Raw genomic sequence first — 16,203 nt, forward strand, 5'->3', positions numbered from 1 at the left:
GCAATAGGTCCTTGAATGCTGTCTCGTGCAACTCACCTTCAGTCGTCCCACGAGGGGTGTGAGTCCTCTCTGACACCATTCGAGAGCCAACATAAAGCATGGGTTCACAGCCGGCACTCGGGCTCACCCCTCGATTTTGTACCAGATTCACTAGGTATGAACGAGTGTCTCTTTCGCTTAGCATTCTTTACACACTGGCCCACGCTAATGCACGCGCTGTCTGCCTGGTGAGAACAGACAGGTAGTGGCATGATCCCCCATGGCTTGGTGAGCTTGTCCTTGGAGAAACTTTACAACACTGTTTCACGGCGCGGGCCTTCGAACCTCTTTCGGGAATTGGGCGCCAGATGTAAGCCTAAGCTGACCGCACCTCAGATCGTTCGAGTCTTCACTCATGGGCAGCCTTTGTTATCTTTGAACTAACTAGGCTCAGATGCCTATTTTTAGCCCACTATTTGCTAGGCACTATCCCTCCTGTCGTGCCTTGTCAAGATTCGAATGGCATAAAAGATACCTAGCGCCCAATCTTGGCAGGAAGCTGTCCCAATAGACCACGGATACCAATTTCTCTCGGTCCCTCATGAGGGCACAACAAAGCGACTTCACTCGAAGTTCCTGCAGAGCGCTAAAAGCTATTTATCACTCCATCTGGTGAGACATCGGCAAAGTACTGCTCTCCCAGATTCTTCACGAACCTTCAAACTGACATTTAAGACATGACCTTCGTATGTGATCCCTGGAACTGTATTACAGTCACATTGCACTTTGAGTCTCTTTTTCATCTCATTGAGGTGCTGTAAACATTGTGTGGGTTCAAAGGGTTGGGTTGGTGTCGCCATTAATCAGCTTTTGACAAATTACCCTCTGCGGCCTGGTTAGTCCTGTGAGAGCGATTGGGATTGATTCCTAGTGAATACATTCAAACGGGCCGAAAAAATGAAAATTACTTACCTATTACAGCTTGAAGGGCAACGCACAACTCTCGTGCTATATATCTTGCCGACCTACCTGCACAGGCTCTGATGCTCAGCCAGAAGTCTGATGCGCTCTACTCTAACTGTGCACCGCTTATTACAGCTGGCAAGTCCATCTCTCTTTCAAGCATGGGCGCTTTGGTGCCCAATATAACTAATCTTAGGATCACACTGAATCGAGAAGGAGATCCTAAGTGCGTCCAGATGCGCGGGTCATTCCACAATCTACAGATCTTCCACGTTGATACATGCTACTAGTTGCTCAGGACCAGGTCAAAGTCTTCTACCAACTTTACCTGGCCTGGTGTAGACAAGCTCCATCGTTAAAACAACCCCACAATTCTCATGTAGGGAAAATGACTTTTTTAACATCAGTTTGAGTGCATTCTGTCGGACATTAACACCTTTGCATAAGGGTTGGTAATATCTCCCAGCCTCCTGTACACTGTAGAGCCTTACCTTTGGCTATAGATAGATGGGCTTCCCCCTTAGCATCAAGGAAGCCCAAGCGACTCATTCACCTCAAACTTTGACACATTCGTTGGCCCGTCTTTGCACTGCTGCACATATGGCAGGGTTACCAACGGAAATGGCCTGTATGGTTTAGTTGACCATTTAGTAGCCTATGGCAGACGTCCCAGAAAGACAGGTGAATGCAGGGATTGATGATCGACCAGGGGACTTGGGCTTGCATCGTGTCAAAGCCTTCTCCAAAGCCTCCAGACTTGCGCCACAGGTAGCTAACCCAGAGAGTTGTATAACAAGACCAGTCTCTTCGTGGGCTCATTTGCATACATCTCTTCCATTCTCTCGACAATGGACAGCAAAGACGAGGAGACCGGCGAAACAAGCCAAGTTATCGAGAGATATTCTGTCTTTACCACACCAGAAAGATGGTATATTGTGATTCTAGCCTCGTTTGCCGCCTGGTTTTCATCGGTGAACAATTTTGTCTACTACCCCGCCATGCCGTTGCTGGCCAGCACATTCAACGTCTCAATTGACAAGATTAATCTGACTGTCACGTCATATATCGCGGTTGCGACAATTGCCCCGACTTTGGCCGGCGATGCTGCCGATGTGTTGGGCAGACGGCCGGTATACATTGTCGCTCTCAGCACCTACTTGATTGCCAATATAGCGATAGCCTTAACGCACACATATTCAGCTCTCTTGGGACTTCGAGTCTTGCAAGCTTTCGCTGTGTCTGGTATGTTATTTCATAGTAGCGTTGAGCCATTCTCGGCTCCTTACGCGCATAACCTCATTTCTTCCCAGGCACCATCTCGATCGCATACGGCGTGGTGACCGACGTTGCATCTCCTGCCGAAAGAGGGACTTTCGTCAGTGCAGTTTCATTCGCGTTGGTGTCCTCTTTTTTTGTCATAACAGAACGAACCCCCCTTTTTTAGATTGACATCTTGATAGAGCAACCATCGCACCATCTCTCGGGCCCATACTCGGAGGAGCCCTGACCTATGCAGGCGGTTGGGTCTGGATATTCTGGTTCCTGGCCATTGCCGCAGGGTTATGCTTGGTCCTCATCATTTTTCTCCTCCCTGAAACCTCACGCAACATCGTGGGCAATGGATCTATTCGGCCACCTAAACACCTACGTCTCCCAATCCCAGGCATCATGCGCCACTGGCAGGACGAAAATGACAACGACGGTGACCGACCGTACCAATGGCAAGTTCCAAACCCATTGAAATCACTGATTTTACTCCTCCGTCCAGACAACACAGTCGTTATGGTTGCCATTGGCATTCTGTATCTGATCTACACCTGCTACCAGACCTCTATTTCTACGTTGTTTATCAGCATCTACGGTCTGAATCAATGGCAGGCGGGTCTTGTGTATCTCCCTTTTGGCCTTGGAGGTACGTTTTCGACTTCCTTCTCCGGTCGACTCATGGATAGGGCGTACCACCGAGCTAGAGTTGCGAGGGGCCTCTCGACCGATAAGGCTGTCGGTGATGATTTAGACCATTTTCCGATCGAGAAGGCCCGTTTGACCGTCGTCTGGATTCCACTTCTGGTGTCTACTGTCTCCACCGTTGCCATCGGCTGGATTCTGCAGTATCGTCTGGTAAGTCAGGTCGCCCTACCCTACCCTTGCTTTGAGATAGCTGCCTATGTCCTTTCCATAAAAGACTAACACAGTGACCGAAAATAGCATATTGCCATTTCACTATCCGTCCAATTCATTGCTGGCATGGCTCTACAGATCGATTTTAGTGTATGTCACCCCCCCACTCTCGATCCATCTTCTCTTTCTAGTTTTTTTGTATCTGACTGTAGCCAAAAGGTCTACAATACTCTCCTCGCCGACAAAAACTGGCGAAACCCCGCCGCCGCCCAAGCTGCAAGTAGCATCGTGCGTTGCACACTAGCCGCTATAGGAGTTGCGTTCTTGCAGCAGACCATCGATGCCATTGGAACGGGTTGGACTTTCACATTGATGGGTGGACTTTGTCTTGTAGTCACCGCTTTATTCCTCTTGGATTATCATAAGGGGACAAAGTGGAGACAGAAACGTCTAGCTACTTCGCGACAGCAGCAACAGTCGTAGAAGTAGTAGTGAATCGACAGATGGTGTCGTTTATATACCTTTGACTTCAGCCGTGATTCATCATATTCAGCTCTCGACCCGCGAGGCCTGATGGTTCGAGGGAATTGGTGATGTCATCTCAGTCGATGATAGGATAACCCTTTTGTGTTTATCCTCCTTGTAGGAGGACTTTTCATTTCGAATGAGTGCGAGTTAGCCGTCCCAAGTTTATGCATAAATATTATGCGTGATTGGCTTTTGTCTACATATTCATGTAGTTTCCCTCCATCCCTGTCCTGTCACGCCAGGGTCGAGCTTTGTACGAGGGCGACTTCCCCGTTTGTCGGACAGAGGAAGCACTTCTCCCTGGCCCACAAAGTGCATAGGGCCATTCGACCTCTGCTCAACCAGTCTCCTGGTAGGGAGAAGATGTGATTTGCGGTGACTTTGGTCACGCTGTCAAAGTCTTCGCCCTCTTCATCAGTCGTTCTGATTGGTGCCTTTCCCTTTGATAGCATGCTTCCTGTGCTGTGCGCCCGTGGGGCTCGTTGGTGTGACCCGGCCGTTTCGGCTGTGCGACCAGAAGACAGTGGGTATGAACAAATCGAGTAACACTTGGAAAGAAAGACCAGGCGGTCTTGCGATAGTATGGCAAGTGGAAAGGCAACTTGCGACGAAATTTCTCGGGCTAAGATTATCGGATAAATGGTTCGTGGGTATTCGTCCGTATATTCCTTACCGTCTTCCACTGTTTCTGTGGTGAAATTCGTAGTGGAAGCGAACTGAGAGACGTCGAAATATAGTAATGTCTTCTCCTTTTCCTTCGAAAGGGATACCTGGACCAAGAGATGCCGCTTGTCTGGTGTGATCAAGGCCCGGTCGATCCTTTGGATTCTGCTGTCCCTCCAATCTGGCGAAGGCACCTTCTGATATGGCGTATACTCAAAGTTATATGTTTGTCGGCTGGTTAAATCCCATGTCAAGACGTTAAAGGTGGTAGGTGTACACCCAATGAGGCAGCTTGGGTCTTTAGGATGAATAATCCATAAGCATTCTGGTTCGTCGATGGTCAAAGAATGGGTCACGGAGGATCTTGAAATCGAGACAACGTCGAGTCGATGATCAGAATGGATCAGCAGCTGTCTGGAATCAGGGTCGAACAGCAGTTGGTGGATGGCCCCGGTCTCGTGTTTTTTGAGAGAGATCTCAGCCTTGATTTCAACGACTGGGTTTGAGTTGCTGTGGGTATTAGCAATAGTCACGACTTTTACCAGTTTGGTGGATTCGGAGAAGCAGAACAGTTTCCCATTGTTGCTCCAGGCCATCTTCTCAATGCTGAAGGAAGCCTTCGACTTGTAGATGTCAGTGAGCTTCCCGCGTAGTATGTCGTACAAACGGACAAAGCCTTTCTCGGTACCCACACAGTAGAGTTGACCAAGCGGAGACGTAGCAATGACCGTGACAGAGTCGATTTTCAGGAATTTGGTTGGGTGTGCAAACTTGACGGAGTCTGTTGAGCCAGAGCCATGACTTCTGCTGTCCGATTCGTCGTCGACTCTCTGCTCTGAGAGCTTTACCAAAGTATCTGGCTCCCATGCATTTCCGCAGTACCCTCGGATGTCATAGAAACGACATGAATCAGGGCTGAAACAAAGTTCGAGGACTGAATCCTCGGACATTAACTGATACACAATCGTGAAGGTGGATCGGCTGTACACCTTGATAAGCCCACGAACATCACCTGTGATGAACAAATTACCATCCTTACTGATCGCAAGGTGGGATGCGCCGGTGGTAATTTCCTGGACTTTGCTGTCATAAGGCCGCCATTTGAAGACAACACCACTGAGATACAGACCCAACACTTCTTCATCATGTGGATGCCATAGGGCTTGCATCACCTCGCCCCTCGTGGACTCCTCTCGCGCTCGGGGACAGTAGCTGATTTGCTGTGGTCCATCTACCTCCCATGCTGAGAGCGGGTAGCCTCTATACGCGACTGTCAATAATGATGCATTTGAATTCAAAGCCATATTGCTAGCGGCGTTCAAGAGATGGCCCTCGCGCTCGTCATCTTTGACCTCTGCGACCAATCTCCAATGAGGCACGGGTTGCGTCAAGTCGAGAGATCTCAAGCATTTATCGTCCATGCCCACCAAAAGTTCGGTGTCATTTTTCGTCAGCATTATCGTCAATGGTGTCGGCCTCGTCTCAATGTTGTCAACGCAGAACCTACAGTAGCCACTGTTGACGTCCCAGATTTTCGTCGTACGATACCCGTAGCTGACCATCATAGTTCCTGTGTTGTTCAACGCCATTCGGTATACTCTCTCGCCGTGCTCGATTGGACTAGCAGCAATCTCTTCGAAATCCGATGCGTCATAGACAAGAACTGCCCCCGAACGCTCAGATGATGCGAGAATAGCAACCTGACTCCCAGCCGCAGAGACCGTCGTACCGTAGTATCCAGATGCGAGGGGAATTCGTGCGAGTGAATCATCCCAACTTTTGTCCGATAGTCCAGAAACAACAAATTTCTTATGCTCACTCTTCCCAAATAGGTTATAAATCAAAGAGTCATGTGGACAGAAGGCAGGTATCTCGTTGTGGATGGACTCCGGCTTCTGCCGTATAGCCCTGCCGAACTTTCCTACTATTTTGACAAAGTCAATGGCCCAGTTTTGAATGAGCTCAAGTTTCTCCATGAGGTCGTGATCTTGGATATGCCGGTGTTTATAGTGTTTGTCTTGCTTTGCAGCATAACTGCAGAGGAACTTTGATGCCTGCACCAGGACACGCAACTGTCCCATTTCTGCGAGTGCTTGGATCCAGGTCAAAACCTTTCGACCTCTGAGGAAATTGGAAAGCTCTTCGCTAACTTCTCTATCACCAGGCGGAGTATATGCGAGGTGAGTAGCCCATGAGGTAGCGGCATAATCGAGAAGAGCAGGACGATGCGGTCCGACCAACTTGGCTCTCACAGCAGACAGCAGACACCGCATGCAGGCCGAGAATAGCTGCTTGTGAGCTTGTTCGAGATTAACGTGGAAAGGGCGCCTGTCGTTGCCAAGTAGATATTCCCGCGCTGTTTTATGGACCATGGAGATGTTGCCGCTGTTGTCCACGACTACGAAGCCACAGCACAACTCCGGGACCGTCGATTGAAGATCAAGACTTCCAGCCAGTTGGTCGCTGAGGGCTTGTGCCAGCTCTGGTATCTTTAGAAGACGCAGAGAGCAGGTAACGCACTGAAGAATAGAAGTAGCTATGGTCAGATGACCGGGGGATTTGTCACCTGCAATTGAAGATGCCATGCGATCATAGAATTCTCCCATGCCAACTGGGAGATCTCTGAATGCGCCCTCAATATCAGATTGTTTGTGACATGAACGGAGCTTCACCGTGGCCAACCGCACCCACTAAATGTTTAGTGCAGGTTAGATCGATGGAAAAATCCGGGAGCGAAGTCGCGATATCACTTACAAGGAAGCTGTTCTGAGCTTCTTCCACAAGTCTATCTTCTATATCTTTCGGGCAAACGACTTTGCCTACCATGCTGAAGTCGCTCTGTATGAATAGGCGCATGTCATCTGGATGACCCTCGATATCGAGCGAATGTACAGCTAGACTGATCTTTTTACTGGCTTGGTGGAATGCTGCTTCAATTTCAGAGCTTTTACGGCCAAGGATGAGGATCCTGATGGGCACCAGTGACTGAGAGATCCCCGAGAGCAGCCTGATGACCGCGCGAGGGTCGTCTGCTTCATCGAGACCATCAATAACCCAATACAGTGGTCGAAGATTGGACAACTTGAAAAGCAGGGACCTGAAGACGCGGTCCCATATGGCTAAGTGGCCTATGGTCGCAAAGTCAATTGTCTCGTCGACAAGTTGCAGTAGACTTGTGACAAAAGTTGGCACTTGCCGGGCAATCTGGTATGCAAGTGAACGCAGTAGGAGGCTGATGGTACGCTTCTTGTCGTCTCCAAACCTGAAGAAGAAATACTGGCAACATAGGTTCTGTTCGACGAGCTCGTTGATGACGAAGGAAGACAAGACAGATTTCCCGCTAGCAGCGCCACCCCTGAGCCAGAGAATACTTGAAGCTGATCCCGGTTGAGAGAGATCTGTCCACTCATAAAATTTATCCTCTTTCAAGATCCATTCGCACGTATCCTGGGTCCATTGATCACGGTAGAACATGTAGTCGGCATCTGGAAGTTCCGAGATGGCCAGCATTGTTTTCACATCCTGGGATTCTCGTCGAGTCATTGAAGCGGACTTTTTCCTACCCCTTGTGATGACATTGCTGACAAGGTTCCTTATGACATTACTCACGGTAACATAGTTGGGATCTCTCGGACTATCGTATTTGCATATGTTTTGATGGTCGGCATCCAAGGGCTGCGATACCTCTCCGGGGTATCCCAGAACGGAGGAATCTTTCTTTAGTATCGTCTCGTTCCAGTCAGCATTCTGCGCAATCTTTGAAAAGATGACTGTCTTACCATACCAGGGCCTCTGATGATGACAGTCGGACGAGTTTCGTAGAATGAGAAGAGATCCAACCTTGGGGCAAAGTGGCGAAACTGTTCATTGAGTCTGTCTAGTGTGACCGAGTTCGGTCCAAGTTCAGCAATGTATTGTTTTGGGCCACCCACCGCGCTTGACTGGAGGATGTGGTTCAACAGCTGAGCCAGATTTGTGCCACGGTGTGGGGTAGCCAGAAAGGCGATGCCAGAAATAGCGTCAATGATTCCCCTGTACACTGGATCGAACTGGCCCTGCATGTACGCCTTGGTCCACTTAGCATGTCGTGGCTAAGGAGATTATAGACGTACCTCTTTCGCAATGAGACCTCCCATACTGTGGACCACGAAGATCAAAGGAACCTTTAGAGGAAGTCAGCCTGCTCATTGACTGCTCCACTCTCGATTGACCTACTTCCCCGAAGTTCATCTCTCGACTCTGCTCATCTCTTCCGTTTTTGAGCTCAGCCAGCAATGACTTAGCGAAGTCCAGAATGGTGGTTTCAAGGTTGCCCGCTTTGCGGAAATTGGCATTGTATCCAAAAGTTGATATCCTCGCCGAGCCCACATTTGGCTCACGGGGGAGGAATTTAAGTGGCCAAAATAACTCTGGGTCCTTGTTCTTGGTCCACGTGTTGCGGCTGGTGCCTCCAAGTCCGTGTATGAAGACAATATCCGCTTTGTGTTCATCATGAGGGGCATAAACGATGGTCAAACCCAACTGTCCAGAACTATTGTCACTCTCTCTCCGGGTTACGTTGGTCTTGTGTCTAGAGAACAAAGACGTGGATGTTCTGGCTCTTTGAAGGAGGGAGGTTGATGAAGAGGAGGAGGGAGCATGATCCCTTGCGTCATCGCGATGGGGGTGTTCAAGCCCACTTGGTATGAAAGTGGGACTTGGTGACCGAGGGTCATCACTTCGACGCCTCTGCTGGCGACCATCGTCTTTGCTCTTCCTCCTGAAGCTGAAATCCGATTTAAAAGGGAAGGACTGTAAGTTGTCAGATTGCGTCGTCCAAGGTATATCTATTGTATGCATGGAAGCTTTACACACCATGAGTGCTCGTGACTCTTAATGCTCATACCCGTTAAGAAGGCTCGCTCTTGCGAGCGAGTCGTAGCCTCTCACTGGACTAATGTACCACAACGTGGCGAGCATGAGCGAGCCAGCCTTGCGGTATACTCTCGCAGGGCAAATAATGGCGGGAAGACAAGCTTTGACGTGGAACCCCTAAGACCCTAGGGCCAACTTAAGCTGGACTTGATATTTGAGCCTATACATGGATTCTCCAGGGGTTGACTTGAAAACTTTGCGTTGCAGAAACAAGCGCTTGCCTTGAACTTTTCAGGAAGTGCGCTCCGATGTTGGCATTCAGCATTTCCAGAGTCGTCAATGAAGAGGAAGGAGAAGCGACTCTGCGCCTAACTTGTACTGCGTCAGGCAGGGCCAGTCAAGAGCGGTTTGTTCTTGGGCCGAGTTGAGCCTCATGCCAGACCCTCAGCGGTGTACGGATTTAAGGCGAACCGTTTGCACCGCCGAACCACACTTGGATTGAATTGTACCTTGGAACGATCCCTATCATTTCTTCTACCCATGAGCTGAAAGACTTATCCTAGACAGGGATCGACGGAGATGCCGCCTGGAACAGCACAGCGCCATGCAACCGTCCCTGCAACGACGGGCGGTATGCGCCGTGTCATTGGGTGTCTAGGTGTCGGGCAAACCGGTTACACCATCCCTGAGCAATCATCAGAATCACTTGGTGTGATGCCCAATATATCGTATTAATGGGGCGCGAAGCCCTTGTGACACTGCAAAGATCCACGAGAGAAGTCGACGGCTGGACTGAGGGTTGTATCGTCCGCACGTTGGGAGATTCTCCTTTACTATGCTCCTCGACTCCCATTGTCTCAGACTGCACCATAATGGCAGATTATTCAAACTGGGTGGTGGGAATTGAGGGGAACTTCCCTGTTCATCAGGCTGTTCTGGATGGTAAGGCTACCAGTCTTTTGGTGTCCGCTGCTGACCCTTGTCAACTCGACAGTCATGCCTCCCGGGACCAAGATCATTTCAGCCGAACCCTCGGGGGTCAGTGCATGGACAAAGACCGCAAAGATTTCGGTTACGCTGCCAGATGGAAAGACAAAGAAGTATTTCTTAAAGGTAACATAACCTAAGATGTGTAACCTGGCAATGTGTACTGATCTTGTGGGTATCAACGCTGTAGTTGGCTTTTGGCATAGGTGCTAAGCCCTTAACAGAGGGTGAATTCCATTCTGCGTCCATAATTTACGCCACTGTACCTGGGCTGGTGCCGCAAGCAACGGGCTATGGTTCCTATTCAACGCCGAAAGGCACGATGTACTTCTACCTATGCGATTTCCACCACATGGATCTTCGAACAGCTCCGGAGCCGAGATCATTTGCTGCTAAACTTGCCAAACTACATCGAGAGGCAGTGTCTCCGATAGGCTTGTTTGGGTTTCCGGTGCCCACGGCGTGTGGCATAATTGAAAGGACAGTGACTTGGGAGAAGTGTTGGGCCACGTTGTTCAAGTACCAGCTCGAAGATGTGATCAATTTTGACAACAATGTCAACGCTCCTTGGCCTGAATATGACGCTGCTTGCAAACAGGTCATCAATGAGGTTATCCCACGATTGTTGCTTCCATTGCAATCAGAAGGACGCAGTATCGAGCCGGTACTCGTCCACGGAGATTTATGGGAAGGCAATCTGGGGATCGATATGGAGACAGGCGAAACGATCATGTTCGACCCGGGAAGCACCTATGCGCACAATGAAATGGAATTTGGTACCTGGAGATGCACCTGGGCATACTACTTGAATTCGTCGTCGTATATGCGAGCCTATCAGCAACACATCGAACCATCTGAGCCGGTCGATCAGTGGGATGACCGCAATCGACTGTACGGCATTCGAGCATACCTGAATGATTCTGCGGGACATCCAGGAAGCCCATCCAGGCAAATGTAAGTTCGAACCTTGAATAGTTTGAGGACGAGACTAAATCATGCTCAACAGTGCATACAACGACATGCTATACCTCTGCGAGCAATACGCCCCTTTGGACAGCCTGGAAAGGTATAGCCCGGAAAAAGATATCAGTGTTACTGGCGCCTATGTTCCCTATGTTACGAAGCAACTGGAATGAGACAGGCTGTGTTTCTCGGGAGAGAATAGAGCATGGAGTGAGCCTTGATTGTTACCGTGTGTTAAGTCTTTCAACTGATTAGAGTGCTGTGGGTCTGCTGGCCGCGTTAGCGCAGAGCCTGGTCGTCTGTCGATAATCTAATTAAGGAGATGGCCTCTATAGATAGCTCGTATACGTATACCATGATCCGCTGATAAGTTATTACGGAGTAGTTTAGTTATCCATAGGCTCCCGTACAATACGAGTAGGGCCGTTTCCGTAAAACGACTCCACAATGTTCAATCGTAACAGGATCAACGAATTAGTAACTTATTTTATGAGATGAATGTTGGAAGGGCAGGTTATTCGAGGGTATCGCATCTTTCGTGCTTCATCTCTGGCATCAATGGGCATGGAAGTGTCACGTGAGAAAACTTCTTCCAAGTCAGGCCTGGCTGTATGGTCGAGTTGGACTGTTGACTGCAGCCTCAACCATGGAGGAAGAAGGGCAGGCTGAACCGACAATATAATCTCCACTCTTTGGCCCAACTTCTGAGGTATATGTAGGATTGCATCATGAAAGCACGACTGGCCCAACTGGATCTATGTATCGACAATCGGGCTTCGTCTGCACCATGTGGTGGCGTTAAATGATTGTGCTATCAGCCTTCTGTCGTACGAAGTCTTTCGTGATAAGAAGGCCGTAAAACTGGATGCACGTCACAACTAACTTTAGGTATCTTTCCCAGGCAGACAAATACTGTTCGGCGCCTATAGGAAAGTCGCTCCGGGTTCCCCAATGCCTGGCGCGCGGCGCGGATGGCTACCTAAGTTAGCGAGGCTTGGCCCAGCCTTGCCTAGGCCCCAGCAAACCCAGGGCTTGCTTTTGGGCCCGAGGCGCCTGTGCCCAAGCCTATCTCTGACATCATGCGTCAAGAAATCGAAAGCCACCGATCGAATTCGTGGGGGAGATTGTCGCTTTGACACGGTCTACTCCAACTCTAGACCCAGAAGCTCTTTATATCTGATCGATGACGGAAGATGCAAGGTCGCCTTGAATATGATGCGTTCCGATGTGATGCGTTCCGATGTGATGGGTGTAGTAGATGGATTTCAGCGTACGACCCATCATCATACGCACCCAGACGCATTGTTACAGCGTCTCACCTGACAAAAACGAAGCTGGAAATGCGAATGTAGGCATCCCCACCTAGAGGAAAGTGGGCTCGACGCTGGTCGGCGAGCTCCGTGTGGCCCACGCCATCCCAACAATGGTAGAGATCGCAGCCCCAAGCGTAATCACCCTTGTCTGTTTACCCGTCCGACCCAATCACCTGGCGGGTAAGCTTGGATGAATCCCATCATAGGGCTTGTAGATCACAGAAACCAGATCTCAGGGCGGTACGGATTGTGCAATTGGCCTCAACCCGGGGGACAAATTACCTTTGGTCAAAACCAGGTTTGCCCCTCCGATAAGAAAATCCATCTCCATGACCTTGGATATGACTTGAAAGATAAAGCTCTTCCCTTCGTACCATCATCGCACTTGCATTGTACAATTCTCTTCGACCTCAATCAAACAGGAGCAGACCCATCGCTCAACAGACTGTCCACGCCGTCCTTTTCCCTTCCAAACACCAGTCACTATGCCTTCAGTATCAAAAGCCCGCTATGGCAAGGACAACATTCGCCTCTACAAGGTGGAGAGGGATGAAGCTACAAAGACTCACACCGTCTACGAGTACACGGTGACCGTGCTCCTCGAGGGCGAGATCGAATCCTCGTAAGTCCTAATGATCTTGAACTTGGTAATCTGCCTTCTAACAACGACCAGATACACTCAAGCCGACAACTCGGTCGTGGTCGCAACCGATACCATGAAACAAACCACATACATCATGGCAAAGCAGAACCCCATCTACCCTCCCGAGCAGTTTGCTGCCATCCTCGGCACTCACTTCATCGAAACCTACAAGCACATTCACTCTGCACACATTACTGTCGTGCAACATCGGTGGACGAGGATGAGCGTTGACGGTACACCCCACCCTCATTCATTCTACCGAGATGGGGCCGATAAGAGATTGGTTCAGGCCGATGTGTATGAGGGCAAAGGCATTGAGATTCGATCCGGAATTTCTGATCTGCTCGTCCTCAAGAGCACTGGCTCGCAATTCCACGGTTTTGTCACGAACGACTACTCTATCCTTCAAGACACATACGATCGCATTTTGAGCACTTCAGTCGACGCTGGCTGGGCCTGGTCCACATTTGAGTCGCTGGATGCGGTCAAAAAGGACGTGGCCAAGTTTAACGAGACCTGGGACAAGGCTCGCGAGATTACCTTCCGTCTCTTTGCGACTGAGAATAGTCCCAGCGTGCAAAACACAATGTACAAGATGTGTGAGGAGATTCTGGCTGCTCAGCCCTTGATCAGCAAGGTTGACTATGCTCTCCCCAACAAGCACTATTTCGAAATCGACCTCTCATGGCACCACGGTATCAAGAACACTGGGCCTGATGCCGAGGTTTATGCGCCACAATCAGACCCCAACGGACTCATCACCTGCACCGTTTCGCGGTAGCTAATCAAGACTTACTCCCATAGTCCACCCTCTAGACATCATGAAGCGCAGTTTGGCAGGCGTTGAGTGATGACTTTCAAGAATTCATGTCCCGGATGTAAATAATATAATGTCCACAATCAAATATTCATACACCTGACACTTGCAGCCAGTGACGTATTCTTCTCCGTATCGCTGAAACGCCTGGAATAATGTAACAAAAGGATCTGAGCGGATCATGATGCCGCCGTAGACGTGGTTGGCCCGGGTATCGACTTGGCCGCCTGGATGGCCTCAAGAACTTGTCCGTTTCGGAACGGCTCGCCTTTGAACCGTACAACATTGTCCTTGTACGGATGATCAGGGCCTTCAAAAACCTTCAATCTTGCCAGTCTCTTGTCCCTCAGCCGATTCTTTGGTAACATGCCTCGCACCGCTCGCTTCAACACCTCTCCACCACCCCATTTTTCAATCATGTGGTCCATGCTCATCTGCTTTAAACTGCCTGGTCTCGTACTATGCGTGTAGTATTGTTTTTGCTGTCGCTTCTTGCCCGTGACGTGAAGATCATGGCACCCTACTGCCACCACATAGTCTCCGCAGTCGGTTGAGGGATCCCAGATCGGTTTGTTCTTGCCCATTAATGTCACAGCGATCGAGGTCGCGATGCGGCCCAGCGGTCGAGGGTCATTGCCAATATCGATATAATGCCAGGTTCGGGAATAGGCTAATCTCGTCTGTCCAAGTGTGAGTTGAGTCCGGTCTTCCATGCAGGCTCTTGGTGCATATCTACCTTGCCCACTGTTTGCGACATGATTCCTCCACGGCTATCTGCACATTCAGCTTGCTGATAGTGGCGGCTAGACGTTGCTGCCCTGGTCCTGCAACGATGAAATGCGATGCAGACCGTTGACTCGATGGCAGTGGCTGTTGGTAGGGCGAGATGTGCTGTTTCGACGAAATATCACCAAGAACTGCTACAATGGCGAGCTCCGAAGAAATTCAAGGAGAGCCTAATTATTTGTCTGACATATGCCAATTATGCAGCTTGTAGGCAAATCCTGAGTGAAGCTCATAAAAAGTGGAGGGAAGTCTGACAATATTCTTGTCCTCAGCTATGAACTAACCAAAGTAAGCCTAGTACACCAGATATCTTGGCAACTTCTTTGCAACCCGCACACAGAATTTGCCCGGCCGCCAACAACACCCACGACGAAGTTCTGAACGATCGCAGTTACATATCCACGACAACAACCTCCCTCCTGTATCGACTCTGTCAAATCGCCGTCCTACAATCATGTCGGCCCCTCAGAGTGTACAGTGCTTCGGCAAGAAGAAGACTGGTATGCACACCCGATACTCGCACATTGCATGCAACAACAGGTCAAACTTGAATGATGAGGCTAACAATTGATTCTCACAGCCACCGCAGTTGCCCACGCAAAGGTCAGAAATTCCCAGCAAAGTTGACGCCAAACGCAAATTACTCACCAGAGATACAGAAAGGCAAGGGTCTCATCAAGGTCAATGGAAAGCCTCTCTCGCTTGTCCAGCCCGAAATTCTTCGATTCAAGGTAACGCCAGCCCCTCGAGCCCATAAGCACAATTTTCCAGAGGAGGACAGTGTCCAGGAAAGAGGAGGGAATCAGGCAGAGAAATTTGGAGCGGACGGAATGGAGAGAACGGGCCACACGAAGCAAGAAGAAACATAAACTGACAATATTCTTTCCTCCCGAATCTAGGTCTATGAGCCTCTTCTAGTTGTCGGCCTCGACAAATTCAGCGAAATCGACATCCGCGTCCGCGTCACCGGCGGTGGTCACACATCCCAGATCTATGCCATCCGACAAGCCATCTCCAAAGCCCTCGTCGCCTACTACCAGAAATACGTAGATGAGTACACCAAGAACAAGCTGAAGCAAGCTCTCGTCCAGTACGATCGTACACTTCTCGTCGCCGATAACAGACGGTCGGAGCCCAAGAAGTTCGGTGGTCCAGGCGCCAGAGCCAGATACCAAAAATCTTACCGTTAAATTTGTGGACGAGCTGGATTTGCGGTTGGGGATGTTTCGAACGTGGGTCGTGGTACCGGTACTGGTGGTCGAGTATCTCGCATCAGTACGTTTGCAATGGCTGTGATGGGGTTAGGGGGAGTAGTGTGCTATTGCTACCACTGGTGACGGTGAAGATCGAAGAGCAGAAGTTCCCAATCACGCCTTTTACATGTAAAGGTGTGGGAATGGATGAAAACAGTCAGGCGGCATGGGGAGTATCTCCCATGTCAACATTAAGACTAGCTGTCTAGGGACGCTCTTTCATGGAAGAGTTGCCTCTGTCGCAGCATCAGACCAATACAACCAATTCCTGAATACTAGAGTATCACATCACGATGTTTTGGATTTGAATTCACATGACAGCATTGCGTAGAC

At 49.7% G+C, this 16,203-nt stretch overlaps 4 protein-coding genes across 4 annotated transcripts; 3 read left to right on the top strand and 1 right to left on the bottom strand.

Moving 5' to 3' along the window:
- Window positions 1–9,980: 9,980 nt before the first annotated feature.
- PV10_07323 (uncharacterized protein) lies at window positions 9,981–11,231 on the top strand (the record flags this gene model as incomplete). Its single annotated transcript, XM_016372214.1, has 4 exons — window positions 9,981–10,050; window positions 10,103–10,221; window positions 10,286–11,049; window positions 11,102–11,231. The coding sequence occupies 4 exons, from the start codon at window positions 9,981–9,983 to the stop codon at window positions 11,229–11,231; spliced, it is 1,083 nt and encodes a 360-aa protein (XP_016221546.1).
- A 1,350-nt stretch (window positions 11,232–12,581) lies between these two features.
- Window positions 12,582–13,936, top strand: PV10_07324 (urate oxidase). Its single transcript, XM_016372215.1, has 2 exons — window positions 12,582–12,993; window positions 13,045–13,936. The coding sequence occupies exons 1-2, from the start codon at window positions 12,857–12,859 to the stop codon at window positions 13,793–13,795; spliced, it is 888 nt and encodes a 295-aa protein (XP_016221547.1). The 5' UTR covers window positions 12,582–12,856; the 3' UTR covers window positions 13,796–13,936.
- PV10_07325 (ribosomal protein L13) lies at window positions 13,585–14,729 on the bottom strand. The gene is made up of 2 exons (XM_016372216.1): window positions 14,568–14,729; window positions 13,585–14,511 (listed from the first exon to the last, which is right to left on the bottom strand). The coding sequence occupies exons 1-2, from the start codon at window positions 14,586–14,588 to the stop codon at window positions 14,011–14,013; spliced, it is 522 nt and encodes a 173-aa protein (XP_016221548.1). The 5' UTR covers window positions 14,589–14,729; the 3' UTR covers window positions 13,585–14,010.
- Window positions 14,730–14,972: 243 nt separating this feature from the next.
- Window positions 14,973–16,185, top strand: PV10_07326 (40S ribosomal protein S16). Its single transcript, XM_016372217.1, has 4 exons — window positions 14,973–15,117; window positions 15,198–15,220; window positions 15,277–15,348; window positions 15,517–16,185. Exons 1-4 carry the CDS (start codon window positions 15,072–15,074, stop codon window positions 15,805–15,807), a joined length of 432 nt encoding a protein of 143 aa, XP_016221549.1. The 5' UTR covers window positions 14,973–15,071; the 3' UTR covers window positions 15,808–16,185.
- Window positions 16,186–16,203: the final 18 nt, after the last annotated feature.

Source organism: Exophiala mesophila (genome assembly GCF_000836275.1).
Source record: "Exophiala mesophila strain CBS 40295 unplaced genomic scaffold supercont1.5, whole genome shotgun sequence".
Taxonomy (NCBI): Eukaryota; Fungi; Ascomycota; class Eurotiomycetes; order Chaetothyriales; family Herpotrichiellaceae; genus Exophiala; species Exophiala mesophila.

Bases quoted from the DNA above. Each gene is read 5' to 3' on its own strand.
- PV10_07324 (XM_016372215.1), top strand. From the start codon at position 12,857: ATGCCTTCAGTATCAAAAGCCCGCTATGGCAAGGACAACATTCGCCTC. The intron at 12,994-13,044 runs GTAAGTCCTAAT...AACAACGACCAG, and splicing joins GAGGGCGAGATCGAATCCTC to ATACACTCAAGCCGACAACT.
- PV10_07325 (XM_016372216.1), bottom strand. From the start codon at position 14,588: ATGTCGCAAACAGTGGGCAAG. The intron at 14,512-14,567 runs GTAGATATGCAC...ACACTTGGACAG, and splicing joins TGTCGCAAACAGTGGGCAAG to ACGAGATTAGCCTATTCCCG.
- PV10_07326 (XM_016372217.1), top strand. From the start codon at position 15,072: ATGTCGGCCCCTCAGAGTGTACAGTGCTTCGGCAAGAAGAAGACTG. The intron at 15,221-15,276 runs GTCAGAAATTCC...CCAGAGATACAG, and splicing joins CCGCAGTTGCCCACGCAAAG to AAAGGCAAGGGTCTCATCAA. The intron at 15,349-15,516 runs GTAACGCCAGCC...TCCCGAATCTAG, and splicing joins CCGAAATTCTTCGATTCAAG to GTCTATGAGCCTCTTCTAGT.